At 46.3% G+C, this 22699-nt stretch overlaps 1 protein-coding gene across 1 annotated transcript; it reads right to left on the reverse strand.

Moving 5' to 3' along the window:
* Positions 1 to 4558: 4558 nt before the first annotated feature.
* On the reverse strand, positions 4559 to 17286 carry LOC138626596 (uncharacterized). Its single transcript, XM_069708334.1, has 9 exons — positions 17234 to 17286; positions 11443 to 11566; positions 9917 to 9962; positions 9652 to 9799; positions 6544 to 6601; positions 6379 to 6460; positions 5724 to 5839; positions 5282 to 5450; positions 4559 to 4784 (listed from the first exon to the last, which is right to left on the reverse strand). Exons 1-9 carry the CDS (start codon positions 17284 to 17286, stop codon positions 4618 to 4620), a joined length of 963 nt encoding a protein of 320 aa, XP_069564435.1. The 3' UTR covers positions 4559 to 4617.
* Positions 17287 to 22699: the final 5413 nt, after the last annotated feature.

Below are 22699 nucleotides of genomic sequence, written 5' to 3' on the forward strand. Positions count from 1 at the left end.
TTGTTCCTCTCTAGGTTCCCCCTGCTTGTTCCTCTCCAGGTTCCCCCTGCTTGTTCCTCTCCAGGTTCCCCCTGGTTGTTCCTCTCCAGGTTCCCCCTGATTGTCTCTCTCTCCCCTTGAACACAGTAACCTCCTTCATACCGGTCATCACCTCCTTCACGTTGTTCTGCTGAAGTTTGGCCTCCAGCTTCCAGCAACCTCCCTGAGCTTCTCCTTCAGGTGGCGCTGCACTCTCCTGAGCTCCTCCCTGTCCCCAGACCTGAAGGCTGCTTTCTTCTTATTAAGAAGCACCTTCAGGTCACTGGTGATCCACGGCTTGTTGTTGGGGAAGCATTTTACAGTTCAGGATGGTACGGTGGTGTGTTCACAGAATTTAATGTATTCTGTGATACAGTCCGTCCTGCTGTTGATGTCCTCCCCATGTGGTCCACACAGCACATCCCAGTCCGTGGACTCAAAGCAGTCCTGCAGGGCATCTTTAGCCTCCTGTATCCACCTCCTCACAGTCCTGATGGTTACAGGCTGCTTCTGCACCAGAGGAACATACTTTGGAGTCAGCAGGACCACGTTGTGGTCTGATCTACCAAGGGGGGGAAGGGCAGTAGCACTGTATGCATCCATGGCATTAGCATACAGTAAGTCCAGAGTTTTATTGTTCCGGGTGGGGCAGTTCACATACTGGTGCAAAGTTGGCAGTACTTTATCCAGACTGGTAAAAGTCTCCAGCAACTGACAAAAATGCACCGGGATGCTGAGTCTGAAGTTTAGACACAGTGGAGTAGATGGTGTCCACTGCTGCCTCTACGTCAGCTGATGGAGGAACGTACACAGTGATAACAATGGTGGACGTGAACTCCCTCGGCAAATAATAAGGGTGCATCCCCACGGCTAGAAGTTCAATGTCCGGGCTACAGAAATGTTCCTTCACACACACGTGGTCGGGATTACACCACCTCTCATTCACATAGACTGCAATCCCTCCACCTTTCTTCTTAAAGCTCCGAACAACGTCTCCGTCCCCCCGAACGGTCCTGAAGCCGGGTACGGCCGTGCTGTGGTCCGGGAAATGTGAGTGCAGTTATGTCTCAGTGAAACACATGATGCTGCACTCCCGGTACTCTCTCTGGGTCTTTACCAGCGCGCCGAGCTCGTCCGTCTTATTGGCCAACGACCTCACGTTCCCCATTAAGATCTCCGGTACCGATGGTTTATATTTCCTCCTCTTCGCCTTCAGTTGAGCTCCAGCTCTGTAACCCCGACGTCTTCTCCGAAGTTCGTCCGGGATTTCAGGCCTCGCTCCGGGCAGCAGCAGTAGAGGTCTACTCAGCGCGATCAGCTGATCACGAGAGTAAACAAAGGCCCCGGTCCACTGTGCGTAGCTCTCCGTTACAAAGAGGGAAAAAAGTAGAAGAGCCACCAGAAAAGTGGAAAAGTTACGGTCCATTGTCTGACCGTCACTTAACACACGTGAAAGAAAAAAAAAACAACTCCGAAGAGAGAAGAAAGAAAGAAAAATACTTAAAACACACTCGAGGGGGGAGCTGCTGTAACAGGCTGCCACTAGCATGGCGCCATCTTACGTACGACAGTTCTTATAGAACCACATCATCCTGATAGATCTAATAGAACCACATCATCCTGACAGATCTTATCAAACCACATCATCCTGATAGATCTAATAGAACCACATCATCCTGACAGATCTCATAGAACCACATCATCCTGATAGATCTAATAGAACCACATCATCCTGACAGATCTAATAGAACCACATCATCCTGACAGATCTCATAGAACCACATCATCCTGATAGATCTAATAGAACCACATCATCCTGACAGATCTTATAGAACCACATCATCCTGATAGATCTAATACAACCACATCACCCTGACAGATCTTATAGAACCACATCATCCTGACAGATCTTATAGAACCACATCATCCTGACAGATCTTATAGAACCACATCATCCTGACAGATCTTATAGAACCACATCATCCTGATAGATCTTATAGAACCACATCATCCTGACAGAGATCTTCTCTCAGCCTACTTGTGGTTCCCAGAGTTTCCACCAGCAGGATGTAAATCAGAGTTTCAGTTTTCAGGCTCCCAGTTTGTGTTCAGGAGCAGAAACCTTCTCGAGCTTTAAGGTTCCACTCAAAACGTTCCTTTTTGATAAATTTTATAGTTGAGCTGCTCAGGTGAACCAGGAAGTATTTGAAGCTTCAGCGTCAACAAGGACTCGTTGTATGAAGACTCGGAGGATAAAGACAGGTCTACTCATCTCCCCCAAATGGAGGTTTTCTCTTTACCCACTTCCACTTCCTACCTCACTGTCTCTTGAGTTTCATGCTGTGACAGTTACTCATCCGGTACAATTAAACATTGTTGTCCTCTACCGTCCTCCAGGTCCTTTGGGAGATTTCTTGGACGAATTAGACGTCCTCCTGTCAAACGTCCCAGACAATGGTCCTCCACTTGTCCTTCTGGGTGACTTTAACATCCAGACTGAGAAGTCATCTGACCTGGTGCTCTTCCTGTCTTCCTTTGCTGTCTCCTTCAGTCCTTCCTCTCCTCCTCACAAAGGTTGGAACCACCTGGACTATATTTCACCACAAACTGCTCCTCATCTAACCTCACTGTAACTCCACTTCATGTCTCCGACCACTTCTTTATCTCTGACTCTCTCTAACTGACAACCTGACCACATCAACAGACTCTGGACCTGTCAGTCACAACATTCACTCCCTCTCTCCCTCCTCTCTGGCCTCCTCTCCCTCCTCCTCCTCTCTCCCTCCTCTCCCCCTCCTCATCTCTCCCCTCCTCTCTCCCTCCTCTCTGGCCTCCTCCTCTCTCCCTCCCTCCACTCCCTCCTCCTCTCTCCCTCTCTCCCTCCTCTCTCCCCCTCTCCCCCTCTCCCCCCCTCCTCTCTCCCTCCTCTCTCTCCCTCCTCTCTGGCCTCCTCTCCGGCCTCCTCTCCCTCCTCCTCCTCTCCCCTCCTCTCTCTCTCTCTCTCCCCCTCTCTCCCTCCTCTCTCCCTCCTCCTCTCCCCCTCCTCTCCCTCCTCATCTCCCCCTCCTCTCTCCCTCCTCCTCTCTCCCTCCTCTCTCCCTCCTCTCTCCCTCCTCTCTCCCTCCTCTCTCCCTCCTCCTCTCTCCCTCCTCCTCTCCCTCCTCCTCTCTCCCTCCTTCTCTCTCCCGCCTCTCTCCCTCCTCTCTCCCTCCTTCTCTCTCCCTCCTCTCTCCCGCCTCTCTCCCTCCTCTCTCTCCTCCTCCTCTCCCTCCTCTCTCCCTCCTTCTCTCTCCCTCTCATCAACTCTTCTCTGTCAACGGTCTGTTTCCTGAACTCTCTGAAGGAGAGTGAACCCTCTCCTGAAGAAACTCCTCCTCAACCTGTCTGAAGTAAACAACTACAGACTGTCTCTCTTCTTTCCTTTCTTTCTAAAACTCTGGAGCGAGCTATCTTTAACCAACTCTCCTCCTATCTCCACCATAATAACCTTCTTGACCACCAGTCTGGTTTCAACAGACCACTCAACAGAGACGGTCCTCCTTCTGTCTCTGAGCAGCTTCACACTGCTAGAGCAGCCTCTCTGTCCTCTGTCCTGATCCTTCTAGACCTTCTGCTGCATTGGACACAGTGAACCACCAGATCCTTCTTTCCTCCTTCAGGACCTCGGTGTCTCAGGCTCTGCTCTCTCCCTGTTCTCATCCTACCTCAACCACCTCACCTACCGGGGAACTTGGAGAGGATCTGTGTCTGAACCTTGTCCTCTCACTACTGGTGTCCCTCAAGGCTCCCTCCTGGGTCCCCTCCTCTTCTCTCTACACCGACTCTCTCGGCTCTGTCGTTTACTCGCATGTCTTTTCCTACCACAGCTATGCTGATGACACCCAACTGATCCTCTCTTTTCCAGATCTGAAACACAGGTAGCAGCATGAATCTCTGCCTGTCTGACTGACATCTCTCAGTGGATGTCCTCACACCACCTGGAAATCAACCTCCACAAGACCGAACTGCTCTTCCTTCCAGAGAAAGACTCTCCCACCCTCGACCTGACTACTACCTTCAACAACTCTGTTATCCCGACCCTGACTGATAAGAACCTCGGAGACACTCCAGTCAACTCTCTCTTACTGCCAACATCACTGCAACAACACGTTCCTGTATCCTGTAGATACATGCTGCACAACATCAGGAGAATACGTCCTCTTCTCACTCAGAAGGAGGTGCAGGTTCTGGTCCAGGTTCTGGTCTTGGCTCTGGTCCAGGCTCTGGTCATCTCACATCTAGACTACTGTAACTCCCTCCTAGCAGGTCTACCTGTTCGTACCATCTGACCTCTGCAGCTCATCCAGAATGCAGCAGCTCGACTTTAACCTCCTAGATTCACTCACACTTCTCCTCCTCCTCCTCCTCCTCCTCCTCCTCCTCCTCCTTTACCTTGAACAGTGGAACTTTAGTGTCTTAAAATAGAACTTACTGATAGAACTTTGTAGTTTGGCTTTCTGGAAGAAATTATATTTTCTTTATTCTTGCTGTTGCTGTTGTTCTGGTTTTGTACCCTCATGGTTGAAATGAACTTATTGTAAGTCGCTTTGGATAAAAGAGTCAGATAAATGAAATGTAATGTAATGAAATGTAATGTCGTACCTGCAGCGTGGCGGCAGCGCTCGACTTCTGGAAAATCTTCTTCCGACAGCAGCAGCAGATCCCAGCAGGGATTCCCAGCAGGAGGAGCAGAGCCATCAGAGGGTTCCCCGGGGACTCACGGTGGTCTGCAGGGGACACAGAGAAGGACACTTGTGATCCATGAACCCACCTAAATCTACAGCACCGCCCACTTCTGGATTAAGCCCCGCCTCCTCCAAGTACGGATACGGGTGGTGTACTCACTCGTCCCTACTTTCACAAAGAGAGATAAAGACAACAGTAGAAGTTGTTTCAGAGGAAGATGAAACAGTCCTCGAAGCTCTGAAACGTCCTGAACAACCTGTCAATCGACACGAGTCCCTGCACTTTAAAGGACAGCACTGCTGCTGTGTGAGGATGTCCTCTGACACAGAGTATCAATCAATCATGTATCAATCAATCCAATCTGGTATCAAAAGAAATAAAACCATTATTTATGTCTGAGAGACATCTGAGAGAGTTGAGGACAGCAGCTGTTGGACACTCATCATTACCAGGAGGACAGACAGGGGGACAGACAAAGGGACAGACAGGAGGACAGACAGGGGGACAAACAGGAAGTGTCTCAGTAGACGTGTCCCACCTGTCAGGTCCATCCTGGTGATGGACACCACGCGGTCCCTGCGGTCTCTTAGCGTGTAGCGTCCCTCGTCGCTGTGGTTCACGTGTCGGATCTCGATGTTCATGGAGTGCGTGTCCACGCGGTCCCAGTAGTCCGGCAGGTCCTGGGACACCCGAGCACCATCATGCACCTGCAGGACACACTGCTGTTGGAGCGTCACTCAGGACCGCAGCTGTGTTTCTACTAACACGTATGTACATCCACGACACGCTAACAGCTGGCATGTTCCAGAAACAGGAAACATACGAAACACACGGAACACAGTCAGGCAGTGAACAACTTTAACTCCATCAGCCCCTCCACCTCCACCAGCCCCACCACCTCTACCAGCCCCTCCACTTCCACCAGCCCCTCCACCTCCACAGCCCCACCACCTCCACCAGCCCTTCCACCTCCATCTCACCAGAGTGACGTTGGCAGCCTCCCCAGAGAAGGAGAGGCCGGCCGATGCCGGGTCGATGCCCTCCAGAGAGATGTAGAGACTCTCTCCTGCGACACACTTCATGTAGTTATGTCTGGCTGGAGGACAGAGACACAGAGGGACAGTGAGGATGGAGACATCATTCAATCCCCTGGCAATGTTACAGTCTGACACAATCACATCCAATCAGAGACCTGAGGAGGTGGACTGTGATTGGTTGTTGTTTCTGTCAGTTAGCAGTGAGGAACACAGATCTATCCGACATGATGTCTCTGTGACGTGTTAGCTTCGGGTTCACCCCGACACCAGCTGCTTTCCATCTGATGTATGTTTAGTTCACAGACAACCAAATGTGGGTTAATGCCGCTGTTTGTCAGGATAACCAGGCGGTGGCGCTAACGAGTGTTGCAGGATGAAGTGACCCTCCAGCTGTAAGACAGTCATGATAAAAACAGGAAGGTTTCCTCAGCTTTCTGCTGGTGCTGCTTGGCCTTCATCTCTCCAGTGGACACACTCCGGGTGGGTCCTTCAACGTTCCGCTGCATTCAGCATTTATCACTCCAACTTTGTTTGGGGTTAGTTTGAATTTTCAGGTTCAATGTAGAGTGTGTAGGACTGTGAGCCGCGGCTAACTCACGTGTGACAGCCACTTTGATGGCGGACAACTCCTTGTCCCAGAAGTCTCTCTGGACATACGTCCCCTGGTCCTCATATGTCACCTGACAGAAACACAGACCACATTAGAACCACAGGTCCAACTGGAAGGAGAACCCTCAGACGTCAGACACAGGGCTGTGATTACCTTGTCGATGTACCAGCGCCGGTTGCTGCCGGTGCCAGACACCCTTCCTTTGGTCATCCTGAGAGGACAGAACCACAGACACATAACACGTGCAACAACCCTGGGAGCAGCACACAGCTTGCCTCCATCACCCTCCTGTCCACAAACAGGTGAGCCGGACACTGGGACACAGGCCCGTCCCGTAGCATGTGCGACGTTCAAAAGTGTTCAGTCCTAATTTTGTTGACTTGATTCGGTCAGTGTTCCTTGATTTTTGTGCTTCAAAAAGGTAAAAAGATTTGAATGGTGTCTTCTTTTGTCAGTTGTGTGTTTAATGTTAGTGCTTTGTTCTGCAGCTGACATGCTGCTCACAGTCTACTGACACGCTGCTGACAGTCTACTGACACGCTGCTGACACGCTGCTCAGTCTGCTGACACGCTGCTGACATGCTGCTCAGTCTACTGACATGCTGCAGACACACTGCTGACAGTCTACTGACACGCTGCTGACACGCTGCTCAGTCTGACACGCTGCTGACATGCTGCTCACAGTCTACTGACACGCTGCTCACAGTCTACTGACACGCTGCCGACACGCTGCTGACAAGCTACTGACACGCTGCTGAAAGTCTACTAACATTGCTGACAGTCTACTGACACGCTGCTGACACGCTCCTCAGTCTACTGACACGCTGCTGAAAGTCTACTGACACGCTGCTGACAGTCTACTGACACGCTGCTGACACGCTCCTCAGTCTACTGACACGCTGCTAAAAGTCTACTGGCACGCTGCTGACATGCTGCTGAAAGTCTACTGACACGCTGCCAACACGCTACTGACATGCTTCTGAAAGTCTACTGACACGCTGCAAACATGCTACTGACACGCTGCTCAGTCTACTGACACTGCTGACAGGCTACTGACAGGCTACTGACACGCTGCCAACATGCTGCCGACACGCTGCTGACACAATGCTCACAGTCTACTGACACGCTTTTGACCAGCTAATGACATTCAACCGACATGCTGCCGAAAGTCTACTGACATGTTGCTGGCACGTTGCTGACACGCTGCTGACAGTCTACTGACTCGCTGCTGAAAGTCTACTAACACTGCTGACAGTCTACTGACACGCTGCTGACATGCTCCTCAGTCTACTGACACGCTGCTAAAAGTCTACTGGCACGCTGCTGACATGCTGCTGAAAGTCTACTTACACGCTGCCAACACACTACTGACATGCTTCTGAAAGTCTACTGACACGCTGCAAACATGCTACTGACACGCTGCTCACAGTCTACTGACACACTGCTGACACGCTGCTCAGTCTACTGACACGCTGCTGAAAGTCTACTGACACGCTGCTGACAGTCTACTGACACTGCTGACAGGCTACTGACAGGCTACTGACACGCTGCCAACATGCTGCCGACACGCTGCTGACACGATGCTCACAGTATACTGACACGCTGCTGACCAGCTAATGACATTCAACCGACATGCTGCTGAAAGTCTACTGACACGCTGCTGACAGTCTACTGACACGCTGCTGAAAGTCTACTGACACGCTGCCAACATGCTACTGACATGCTGCTGAAAGTCTACTGACACGCTGCAAACATGCTACTGACACGCTGCGCAGTCTACTGACACTGCTGACAGGCTACTGACAGGCTACTCACACACTGCCAACACGCTGCCGACACGCTGCTGACACGCTTCTGAAAGTCTACTGACACGCTGCTGATAGTCTACTGACTCGCTGCTGAAAGTCCTCTGACATGCTGCCAACATGCTACTGACACGCTGCTCACAGTCTACTGAAACACTGCTGACAGGCTACTGATACGCTGCCAACACGCTGCCGACACGCTGCTGACACAATGCTCACAGTATACTGACACGCTGCTGACATGCTGCTCACAGTCTACTGACATGCTGCTGACCAGCTAATGACAGTCAACCGACACACTGCTGAAAGTCTACTGACATATTGCTGGCACATTGCTGACACGCTGCTGACAGTCTACTAACATATACTACTGACATGCTGCTGACAGTCTACTCACATTCTACCGACACACTGCTGAAAGTCTACTGACATGTTGCTGGCACGTTGCTGACACGCTGCTGAAAGTCGACTGACACGCTGCTGACACGCTGCCGACAGTCTACTGACACGGTGCTGAAATGCTGCACATAGTCTATTGACACGCTGCCGACACGCTGCTGAAAGTCTACTAACACTGCTGACAGTCTACTGACACGCTGCTGACACGCTCCTCAGTCTACTGACACGCTGCTGAAAGTCTACTGACGCGCTGCTGACAGTCTACTGAAAGTCTACTGACACGCTGCAAACATGCTACTGACACGCTGCTGAAAGTCTACTGACAAACTGCTGACAGGCTACTGACACGCTGCCAACACGCTGCTGACACGATGCTCACAGTATACTGACATGCTGCTGACACGCTGCTCACAGTCTACTGACACGCTGCTGACCAGCTAATGACAGTCAACCAACACGCTGCTGAAAGTCTACCGACCCGCTTCTGACACGCTGCTCACAGTCTGCTGACACGCTGCTGAAAATCTACTGACACGCTGCTGAAAATCTACTGACACGCTGCTCACAGTCTATTGACACGCTGCCGACACACTGCTGACAGTCTACTGACACGCTGCTGACACGCTCCTCAGTCTACTGACACGCTGCTGAAAGTCTACTGACACGCTGCTCAGTCTACTGACACACTGCTGACAAGCTTGCTAATGACAGTCAACCGACACGCTGCTGAAAGTCTACTGACATATATTGCTGACACGCTGCCGACAGTCTACTCACATTCTACCGACACGCTGCCGAAAGTCTACTGATACGCTGCTAGCAGTCTACTAACATACTGCTGACACGCTAATGACAGTCAACTGACACGCTGCTGGCAGATTGCTGATAGTCTAATAAAACGCTGCTGACATGCTGCTGACAGTCTACTGACACGCTGCTGAAAGTCACTGACATGCTGCTGACAGTCAACTGACACGCTGCCAATCTCGAATGGCAGCGATCAGCTCAGACACACCGCAGCCAGATCCAGTGGAAAACAGGTCTGAGTGGTTCTGACCTGAGTTTGCCCTTCTCCCAGAAAGGGTAGGTCTGACCGGGGTCGTCAGCGGGGATGAACTCCAGCTTCTCTGCACTCTTGGGCAGGTAGATCTTCAACTGGTGACCGTGGGCCAGACGCTCGTTGATGTCATGGACAGCGTAGGACTCTGAGACAAAGACACACACACTGATGATACTCAAACACACACACACACACACACACACACACACACACACACACACACACACACACACACACACACACACACACTTATGATACTCACCCACACTGAGGGCAGCAGCCAGCAGGATCCCAACACTCCACATCATCTGCAGACAGTAAGAGACATTTAATCAAACATTGACTTCCTTACAGACAGAGCAGCCACACCTGTCCACACCTAAGTTACACCTGACGATACTAAGTCCCGCCCACCGATTGCTGTAACCTGACTGCACCATAGGCCTGTCAATCAAACAGACACACCCCCAAAAACTTTAGCTAGTGACTTTAGCTAACAACACCGAGATAACTGATGGACACATTTTATTCACTTTGGATTTGATGAGAGAAGTTGAATGGGAGTCTATGGAGCCGGAGGCTTTTTGGAGCCAAATCCAAAGTGAATAAAATGTGTCCATCAGTTATCTCGGTGTTGTTAGCTAAAGTCACTCCTTCTTATTAGTTTTCTGGAGTTCCATCTGAAAATAATCCCTCATTCATTTGAAAAGAAGATTCAAAAATCAGATCAGTCAGATCCACCTCTGGCTCCTCCCCCAGCTCGTCCAAATATGGTCACTTCCTGCTCCAAACCGCTCCGAACTAGCAAAGATGGTGACGGACAGAATCTGAACTGGAGGATTCATAATGTTCACAAACCAACGATGACATCACTGATGGTTGATGACATCACTGATGGTTGATGGTTAGTTAGAGCAGACTCTGTGGTTGCCATGGCAATGGTTAGACACCGAAGTGTCATCAATAACTGAGTGCCATTTAAATAAAACTATACACAGATGTTTAATAATAAGAGATGAAGTTCAGCAGATTCTGAGTCATCATCATCATCATCACCTTCATCATCTTTATCATCTTTACTTCAGTGTGTACAAACACAAGCTCCTGTTGGTATTTCGTCAGATATCCATGGCAACAGTGTTGCCTACTTCCTGTTGACATTAAATCTGACCTCCACCCAGCAGTTTCACACCTTCAGATCAATTCTGCAAGTCTACTTCTGGAATTTCCGGCAGGACTTGAAAGCCTCACAGGCCCCGCCCCGGGGTGAGGTGGAGGAGCAGTGAGGAGTAAACAAAGGGCGGAGGCCCCTCGTGTTCAGCGCAGGAACTGCAGCCAACAGTTCACCGACAGCTGCTGCTGATGTGACGCCCCGCGCGGAGAGGTGTGGCTGCGTGCACAAACAAGCGTCCGGTTATCAAAAGATGACATCCCGCCGCACGAGTCCCGCACGAGAGGGGGACAGGGACGACCTGGAGGCGCGTGAAACAGAAACTTTGGAGGCTTGTGCAGAAAGCGTGGCAGCAGCAGCGCGAGGCAGCCGCGCGGAGGACCACACACCCTCGGAACTAAACCGGGACGGGCAGCCCGGTCCCGGTCCCGGAGCTCCCTGCTTTGCCGCTGCTGCTGGGTCTAGACCGGACCCGCTGTTGCACCGCCTCTTTCCGGTCTGGAAGCCGCAGGAATGTTTCACATAACCGGTTTGGGTGGCGAACAAAAAGCGGCGTGCTGCACAGCCGGTACCTCCCGGTGAGTGAACCCAAAGCCCCCCGCCGCCGGGTCACCTACCGTCAAGTTCGGACCGTCAAGTGCGGACCGGGTGTCTCTGCGGGTCGAGTCAGGTCGGTTGTGTCTCGGCGCTGCAGACTGCTGTGGAGATCTGGGTGGAGCAGCCAGACGTGATGCCTTCAGGCTCCGTGGGAGAAAAGAGAGAACACAGGAAGTTAAAGATGCTGTAAAGCATATTCCATGATTTTCTCCTCAATACATTATATAGTGTGAAATGAGTCGATGAAAGCTTCTGCAAAGATAGAAAACTTTGTTGCACTGAAATGTGGAGTTAAACAGTTTCTCACCTGTCTTCAGCTCAGGTTTTTGTAGGCGGGGCTGAAAGCCAATCTATCTATGTCACAACAACCTATATATCTATGTCACACCAACCTATCTACATCACAACAACCTATATATCTACGTCACAACAACTTATCTGCGTCACAACTACCTATCTACGTCACAACAACCTTCACAACAACCTATCTAGGTAGGTAGGTAGGTAGGTAGTTACTTTATTAATCCCCGAGGGGAAATTTTTTCGCTACAGCAGCATACAGAAGCAATAAGATAACAATAGAAATAATAGAATAAAATAGAATAGAATAATAGAAAAGCATAAAATAGCAGTAAAAAATATAAAATATAAAATGCACAGTATATACAGTACATTATATATCTATATATATTATATACAAACAAACCAAGAAACACAGTCAACAGTGTTATTGTACTGTGACGGATTTTGCCAGAGGTGAGTTATTGTACAGTCTTATTGCAGTGGACAGGAATGATCTCCTGTATCTGGAATGATCTGTATCTGGAATGATCTCCTGGATCAGGAATGATCTCCTGTATCTGGAATGATCTCCTGGATCAGGAATGATCTCCTGTATCTGGAATGATCTCCTGGATCTGGAATGATCTCCTGTATCTGTCCTTGTGACAGCGGAGCTGGAGGAATCTTTTGGAGAACGTCCTCCTCTGTCCCTGCAGCAGGTGGTGGAGAGGGTGGTCAGGATTATCCAATATGGATAATAGTTTGTTCAGCGTCCTCCTCTCCACCACCTTTTCCAGGCTGTCCAGTTTGTAGCCGATGATGGAGCCGGCCTTCTTAACCAGTTTGTTAAGTCTGTTGGTGTCACCGGCTCCAATGCTGCTCCCCCCCCACCTCCCCCCCAGCAGACCACAGTGAAGTACAGTTCACTGGCCACAACAGATGGTAGAACATCTCCAACATCTCGCTGCACACATTGAAGGATCGAAGTTTCCTCAAGAAAAAGAGTCGACTCATCCCCTTCTTGTAGACAGCGTTGATGTTGGTCTTCCAGTTCAGTCTGTTGTCATGGAGACACCAGGTACTTGTACTGCTCCACCATGTCCACCTCCTCTCCCAGAACTCTCAGCAGTTGTGGAGCCGTCGTCTTCCTCCTGAAGTCGACCACCATCTCTCTGGTCTTGGCCACGTTCAGAAGGAGGTGATTTCTACCAGCCCACTCCTCAAAGTCCTCCACTACTGCCCTGTACTCGTCCTCCCGTCCATCCCTTATACACTGTCCACTGCAGAGTCATCAGAGAACTTCTGCAGATGTCTTGACTCTGAGTTGTACTGGAAGTCAGTGGTGTATAAGGTGAACAGGAAGGAGACCGAACAGTTCCCTGAGGAGCTCCAGTACCACTGACCACCGTATCAGACAGCACACTGCCCAGACGGACAAACTATGGTCTGCCTGTCAGGTAGTCATTGATGCAGGAGACGGTGGACGTGTCCACCTCCACCACCAGCACCCACCACCTACGTCATAAATACCTATCTACGTCACAACTATCGATCTACGTCACAACTACCTATCTACATCACAACTACCTATCTACGTCACACAACAACCTATCTACGTCAAAACGACCTATCTACGTCACAACGACCTATCTACGTCACAACTACCTATCTACGTCAGAACAACCTATCTACGTCACAACTACCTATCTACGTCACAACTACCTATCTACGTCAGAACAACCTATCTACCTCACAACAACCTATCTACGTCAAAACAACCGATCTACGTCACAACTACCTATCTACGTCACAACTACGTATCTACGTCACAACTACCGATCTACGTCACAACTACCTATCTACGTCACAACGACCTATCTACCTCACAACTACCTATCTACCTCACAACAACCTATCTACGTCACAACAACCTATCTACGTCACAACAACCTATCTACCTCACAACAACCTATCTACCTCACAACATCCTATCTACATCACAACAACCTATCTACGTCACAACAACCTATCTACGTCACAACAACCTATCTACCTCACAACAACCTAACTACATCACAACAACCTGTCTACCTCACAACAACCTATCTACCTCACAAGAACCTATCTACATCACAACAACCTATCTACCTCAGAACAACCTATCTACATCACAACAACCTATCTACGTCACAACAACCTATCTACGTCACAACAACCTATCTTCCTCACAACAACTTATCTACCTCACAAGAACCTATCTACATCACAACAACCTATCTACGTCACAACAACCTATCTACCTCACAAGAACCTATCGACCTCACAACAACCTATCTACCTCACAACAACCTATCTACATCACAACAACCTATCTACGTCACAACAACCTATCTACCTCACAAGAACCTATCTACGTCACAACAACCTATCTACATCACAACAACCTATCTACGTCACAACAACCTATCTACCTCACAAGAACCTATCGACCTCACAACAACCTATCTACCTCACAAGAACCTATCTACCTCACAACAACCTATCGTCCTCACAACAACCTATCTACGTCACAACAACCTATCTACCTCACAACAACCTATCTACGTCACAACAACCTATCTACGTCACAACAACCTATCTACCTCACAACAACCTATCTACGTCACAACAACCTATCTACCTCACAAGAACCTATCTACCTCACAACAACCTATCTACCTCACAACAACCTATCTACGTCACAACAACCTATCTACGTCACAACAACCTATCTACCTCACAACAACCTATCTGCCTCACAACATCCTATCTACATCACAACAACCTATCTACGTCACAACAACCTATCTACGTCACAACAACCTATCTACCTCACAACAACCTAACTACATCACAACAACCTGTCTACCTCACAACAACCTATCTACCTCACAAGAACCTATCTACATCACAACAACCTATCTACCTCAGAACAACCTATCTACATCACAACAACCTATCTACGTCACAACAACCTATCTACGTCACAACAACCTATCTACGTCACAACAACCTATCTTCCTCACAACAACCTATCTACCTCACAAGAACCTATCTACATCACAACAACCTATTTACGCCACAACAACCTATCTTCCTCACAACAACCTATCTACCTCACAACAACCTATCTACGTCACAACAACCTATCTACCTCACAACAACCTATCTACGTCACAACTACCTATCTACGTCACAACAACCTATCTACCTCACAACAACCTATCTACCTCACAACAACCTATCTACGTCACAGCAACCTATCTACGTCACAACAACCTATCTACGTCACAACTACCTATCTACGTCACAACAACCTATCTACCTCACAACAACCTATCTACCTCACAACAACCTATCTACGTCACAACAACCTATCTACGTCACAACAACCTATCGACCTCACAACAACCTATCTACCTCACAACAACCTATCTACGTCACAACTACCTATCTACGTCACAACAACCTATCTACGTCACAACAACCTATCTACCTCACAACAACCTAACTACATCACAACAACCTGTCTACATCACAACAACCTATCTACGTCACAACTAGGGACCATTACGAGGATTAAAGGAACTGCATTAGACTGGTTCAAATCCTACTTATCAGATAGATTCCAGTTTGTCCATGTCAACAATGAGTCTTCCAGACAAACAAGAGTTAGTTATGGAGTTCCACAAGGCTCAGTGTTAGGCCCAATACTTTTTACTTTCTACATGTTTCCATTAGGAGATGTCATCAGGAAGCACTGCAGAGACTTCCATTGTTATGCAGATGACACTGAGATATATCTTTCTATAAAACCAGATGAAACTAATCAGTTAGTAAAACTTGAAGCCTGTCTAAAAGACATAAAGGCCTGGATGACCAAAAACTTCCTGCTTCTAAATTCAGACAAAACAGAAGTTCTTGTACTTGGTCCTAAACACCTCAGAAACTCTTTCTGTAATCACTTAGTTACTCTAGATGACGTTGTCTTGGCCTCCAGAAAAACTGTGAGGAACCTTGGAGTCATCTTTGATGAGGATTTGTCCTTTAGACACCATATAAAGCAAATCTCCAGAACTGCCTTCTTTCATCTACGTAATATTAATAAAATCAGGAAAATCCTTCCTCAGCGTGACGCAGAAAAACTCATTCATGTGTTTGTTACTTCTAGACTAGATTATTGTAATTCCTTGTTGTTAGGATGTCCAAATTACTCATTAAAAACCTGCAGCTGATCCAAAATGCTGCAGCAAGAGTACTGATGGGATTTAACAAGAGAGATCATATTTCTCCAGTTTTATCTTCTCTTCACTGGCTTCCAGTGAAATCAAGAATAGAATTTAAAGTTCTCTTGATGACTTACAAAGCTCTACATAACCAGGCTCCATCATATCTTAGAGATCTTATAGAACCATATAATCCTAGCAGAGCACTTCTCTCTCAGTACGCTCATCTACTTGTGGTTCCTAGAGTTTCCAGAAGTAGAATGGGAGGCGGAGCTTCAGTTTTCAGGATCCTCCCCTGTGGAACCAGCTCCCAGTTTGTGTTCGAGGGTCAGAAACCCTCTCTAGCTTTAAGATTAGACTCAAAATGTTCCTTCTTGATAAAGCCTATAGTTAGGGCTGGCTCAGGTAGACCTGAACCAACCCTTAGTTATGCTGTTATAGGCCGAGGCTGCTGGAGGACCTCGTTACATGCTGAGCTTCTTTTCTTTCCTCCTACTCTTTAACTGACTCATACCTCACCATCTTTTTCTCTCCCATAGTTTCTTCTTATTATCTGTTGTCTCCATTCAGTTCCTTCACTCGTGTAGTTTCTGTTCTTTCTTTTCCAGATGTCCCGTCATGGAGCTGCATGTCTCTGCTCTGTACTTGTCGTCTCCACCAACAGTTCTTCTCTTCTATCTCAATGCTGTCCTTTTCTCTCTCTGCTCTCCTCTCACCCCAACCGGTCGAGGTAGATGGTCGCCCACCTCTGATCCCGGTTCTGTTAACAGATGCTCCGCCCACCTCTGACCCTGGTTCTGTTAACAGATGTTCTCCACCTCTGATCCTGGTTCTGTTAACAGATGTTCTCCACCTCTGAGCCTGGTTCTGTTAACACATGTTCTCCACCTCGGATCCTGGTTCTGTCGGAGGTTTCTTCCTGTTAAAGAGAGTTTTTCTTCCCTCTGTTGGAGGTTTTTCTCCCTTAAAGAGGAGTTTTTCCCTCCTAGCTTGTGTGGGAATTGTTGTATTATTGGGTTTCTCTGTATAATGTTGTAAAGTTCTTCTTTAAGGACTTTAACGTGTTAAGTGCCATGAAATAACGTCTGTTGTGACTTGGCGCTACATAAATAAAATTGAATTGAATTGAATTGAATTGAATTGAATTGAATTGAATTGAATTGAATTGAATTGAATTGAATTGAATTGAATTGAATTGAATTGAATTTCATGGCAGATAGTTTCACCAACTTCCACCGGAGACGAACGGAGTTCACAGACACACCGCTTCTCCTGCATCGCCGAGCCGAACCGAGCTTCACCCTCCAGGCCGTTCATCTCCCGGTCGCACCGGCACCGTCCGCTGCCGGTTCAACACCACAGTAAGTTCTGTGTGCTTGTTATAATTATACTAGATAACTTTTCCACAGTAACTCTGCTGTATTTAGTCCGCGGTGCAAACCTCTAACGTGATTTTATTCGGTGTAGAATAACTTTATTTTCATGAAATGGGAGCTAACGTGCTAATTAGCTTCTACTGAGCTCGTAGCCGAGTTCAGAGGAAAATGTTCCGATAACTGCGGATTGTTTTATGTGTCTCAATAAAGCTCCGATAAGAACTACAATACAGTGGTGTGAAAAAGTGTTTGCCCCCTTCCTGATTTCAACATTGTAATGTAATGAATTGACATGTGATGTAATGAATTGATGTGATGTAATGAATTGAGACGTGATTTAATGAATTGATGTGATGTAATGAATTGACATGTGATGTAATGAATTGACGTGATGTAATGAATTGACATGTGATGTAATGAATTGATGTGATGTAATGAATAGACGTGATGTAATGAATTGACATGTGATGTAATGAATTGATGTGATGTAATGAATTAACGTGATGTGATGAATTGATGTGATGTAATGAATTGATGTGATATAATGAATAGATGTGATGTAATGAATTGACACGTGATGTAATGAATTGATGTGATGTAATGAATTAACGTGATGTAATGAATTGATGTGATATAATGAATAGACGTGATGTAATGAATTGACATGTGATGTAATGAATTGATGTGATGTAATGAATTAACGTGATGTAATGAATTGATGTGATGTAATGAATTGATGTGATATAATGAATAGTCGTGATGTAATGAATTGACACGTGATGTAATGAATTGATGTGATGTAATGAATTAACGTGATGTAATGAATTGATGTGATGTAATGAATTGATGTGATATAATGAATAGTCGTGATGTAATGAATTGACATGTGATGTAATGAATTGATGTGATGTAATGAATTAACGTGATGTAATGAATTGATGTGATGTAATGAATTGATGTGATATAATGAATAGTCCTGATGTAATGAATTGACACGTGATGTAATGAATTGATGTGATATAATGAATTGATGTGTAATATAATGAATTGATGTGTGACATGAATTGACATGTGATGTAATGAATAGACGTGATGTAATGAATTGACACTTGATGTAATGAATTGACACGTGATGCAATGAATTGATGTGATGTAATGAATTGATGTGTGACATGAATTGATGTGATATAATGAATAGACGTGATGTAATGAATTGACACGTGATAAAATGACTTGACATGTGATGTAATGAATTGACACGTGATAAAATGAATTGACATGTGATGTAATGAATTGACACGTGATAAAATGACTCGACATGTGATGTAATGAATTAACGTGATGTAATGAATTGACGTGATGTAATGAGTTGACGTGATGTAATGAATTGACGTGATGTAATGAATTGACATGTGATATAATGAATTGACATGTGCTGTAATGAATTGAGGTGATGTAATGAATTGACGTGATGTAATGAGTTGACGTGATGTAATGAATTGACGTGATGTAATGAATTGACGTGATGTAATGAATTGACGTGATGTAATGAGTTGACGTGATGTAATGAATTGACGTGATGTAATGAATTGACATGTGATATGATGAATTGACGTGCTGTAATGAATTGAGGTGATGTAATGAATTGACGTGATGTAATGAGTTGACATGATGTAATGAATTGACGTGATGTAATGAATTGACACGTGATATGATGAATTGACGTGCTGTAATGAATTGAGGTGATGTAATGAATTGACGTGATGTAATGAATTGACATGTGATATGATGAATTGACATGTGCTGTAATGAATTGAGGTGATGTAATGAATTGACGTGATATAATGAATTGACGTGATGTAATGAATTGACGTGATATAATGAATTGATGTGATATAATGAATTGACATGTGATATAATGAATTGACATGTGATATAATGAATTGACATGTGAATGCAGCGTTGTTCATGTTGCAGTCGTTACAGAACTAAATCAACTCCTCCGCTCTTATTATCTCCACTATTGTAATGCAGGTCATTAGAAGTAGTTGGAGACTCACTGTCTGCTGTCTCTGGTGTCCAGTTTGACTTCTGTGTTACAGCTCACGGGGACAAGCTTCCTTTATATGCATCTGTATGTTTCACTCATTGGACAAATGAATTTTGATTCTATTGTTTTCATAAAGCAGGCTGCTCTGTCCACCAGAGAGACAGAGGACCAGTGGGACATCACGCATAAAGTCACCGAGAGGTTGGATGTCAGACGGACCGCTTGGTGGGGAAAAGAACTGCAGCCACAGGACTGTCCTACAGAACACTGAACACCTTCCAGCGAGTGGGCGGAGCTTCAGCTCCTTCAGGACACGCCCCCCCAGTCTCAGAGCAGAGAAGACTGATGATTTTCTCACCATTTCGAAGCCTAATTTAACAAACTTTTCGGTGTGTTTTTTCATTCAAATTTGGATGGGTAGTTAACAACCCATACTTCTGTGGTGTGATGAACTTAAAACTCATTTTCATTTCTACTTTACAGCATCTTTAACAAAGAGAACAGACAGGAAACAGAGAGGAAACAAGAAACGAGACTAAAGTAATCTTCCCGCCACCTGTCATATCACATCATGTCGTCATCATATTACTTTAACACTTGACTAAATCTGAAAATGGGAAGAATTTATCTTTGCTTAATTCCTAATTGTGTTAACCCAAATTTAAGATGAATCAAAGAAAAAAATTTTGACTAGTAATCTCAGTCTTTTCCATAATAACAAATACAGAATAGAAAATATGGCAGAAAGAGCTTTATTGTGTCTATTGTGTGTTCTCGGTGTGATGATGAGCAGCTGGTGGCCACAGTTTGACCCACCTTCCCCTCGACATTGCTGGGATTTGTTCCCGTCGGAGGAGATGGAAACTGTGAGCTGCTCAGCTGTGGAAAGGTTGTTGGTTTTTTTTCAGTCTGGCAACAGACAAAAACTCCTTAAAGTGTAAACGTGATTGAGCATCGCAGCCGGGACGGCCCGACAGTCTGGTGCCAGTACCCCCCCCCCACACACACACACACACACACACACACACACACACACACACACACACACACAATCTGGATCAACTGTGAGACGAGCAGTGAAGAAGAGGAGTGATGACATCAGGAACACCGTGGTGCTCCAGTTCATCGTGACCTCCACTGGACACCGCTGCCAGCTGACCATCTTCATTACTCTGTGTGTGTGTGTGTGTGTGTGTGTGTGTGTTTGTGTGTTTGTGTGTGTGTGTGTGTGTGTGTGTGTGTGTGTGTGTGTGTGTGTGTGTGTGTGTGTGTGTGTGTGTGTGTGTGTGTGTGTGTGTGTGTGTGTGTGTGTGTGTATTCCAGCTGGTTAAAGTGACTCAATCAGGGCAGAAAGATGAAAGAAAGTTGAAGATTTAACACTTTCCAGACATTATGTTCCAGGTTTATATTTGTGTGTGAAGTTCAGGGGCAGTCTATCCTTTTTGGCTTCATGTTTGATGAGTCATCAAATCTTCCATCTTTAACAGACAGTATCACAAAGTTAATAATGTGAGTAGGGAGAACTGACCAGCATGCAGGCAGACATTTTTCCCCCCAAAAATAAATTCCTTTTTTTAAGAACAGCCTAAAAAATAAAAACTCCACTTTCCCGCAGAAACCAAAAAAAAAAACCCACCCAAAACCCAAGACCGTTCATATCGTGTCACTTCCTGTCTGCAGCCAATCAGGGAGCTTCTCTGGAATTAGTGCCACTTAGACGCAGGTGGAATTCCTCTGTCATCATCCAGTGCTGCTTGGTTCTCAATCATACATATTGCAAGTAAAAATGTCACTGAATTAAACATTCTCCCACGATAGCTGTAACCTGACTGCACCACAGACCTGTCAATCAAGAGCAGGAAGTGACTATAATTGGACAAGCTGGAGGAGGAGGAGCCAGCAATGGATCTGACCGATCTGATTGGAAACCTGACGATACTACGTCCCGCCCACCAATAGCTGTAACCTGACTGCACCACAGGCCTGTCAATCAAACAGACACGCCCCCAAAAACAGGTCTTCTTGAATCTTCTTTTCTAATGAATGAGGGATTATTTTCAGATGGACCTCCAGAAAACTAATAAGAAGGAGTGACTTTAGCTAACAACACCGAGATAACTGATGGACACATTTTATTCACTTTGGATTTGATGAGAGAAGTTGAATGGGAGTCTATGGAGTCGGAGGCTTTTTGGAGCCGACCTCTAGTGGCACTCGCTGGGATTGCAGCTGAAGACACTTCTGGATCAGAACCATTTTTCAGAGCTGGAAGTAATGAACACTTTTATATCTAGTTTATGTTGTATGGTAATGAAAACATGATAAATAGTATATTCTATTTTTGCCAATAAATTCCTCTTTATCGCACAAGCTGGTCCCTAAAGGAAAAAAATAAACAGTTTTCCTATAATTGAAGTAGTAACACTCTTTATTGTTGTCGCCCCACCTGTGGTTTCATCTGTTCCACCATCTTTACTGTGAAGCATCGTAGTACATATTTCACAACTGATGCTTGTGTGTAGTTCTGTTGCACAACATCTTCCTTTACAAGCTGAGCCAGTGAACACATGATCTGCCGTTCATGTCTCAGCAAACTGCGTGTGTGTGTAAGAGTGTGAACATGTGCCTCGGCTTCCAGTGTGTTTATCAAGATGGGTGGGTGGGGCGGGTGGGGTGGGTGGATGGAGGGGGGTGGGGGGTCCTGACAACATTACCCAACAGCCCCGTCTCTGCGTCGAGCAGTTGGAACAGGGAGGAGGGTAATTATGCAACAGCTTGGCTTTCTGTTTCGATAGAAAAGGTGCAGCACACGACTTACGGGAACAAGACGAAGATGAACCAATCAGACCAGAGGTCTCAGATCAGAGGAACAGATTACATCGTGGTCTTCTCTGCTTTGAACACAACAAATGACACACTGATCGACTCCTTATTAAACATCTGGTTCTTCATGGAGACATAAAGGACTTTTCTCTTCAGTAAGTTAAACATGTTGGTGTAAAATAGCAGACTTCACCGTGACCTACTTTTCTAACGACCCCGTGTTCAACTGAGGCAATCAAAAGAAGTCAGGGAGGGACAGAGGATCACCAACAGTCCATGCAAATACCCAACTCACACTCTGAAGACATGTTTGCATGATGAGTCCTTCGAATCAACGCGGACCAAACAGTCAGTGTGTGTGTGGACACAATCGGGTCTAATGCAGTTCTCAACCCGAGAGTGGGTCGCATGAAAAAAACAAAGTAAAGAGAAAATACGTTAAACTTTTATTTTGAATTTTTGAGATTGACAGGTTGGGATT

The sequence above is a fragment of the Brachyistius frenatus genome, unplaced genomic scaffold (assembly GCF_029030835.1).
Source record: "Brachyistius frenatus isolate BFR_SWC_R1_liver_20210118 unplaced genomic scaffold, ASM2903083v1 Contig_75, whole genome shotgun sequence".
In the NCBI taxonomy this organism is placed as follows: Eukaryota; Metazoa; Chordata; class Actinopteri; family Embiotocidae; genus Brachyistius; species Brachyistius frenatus.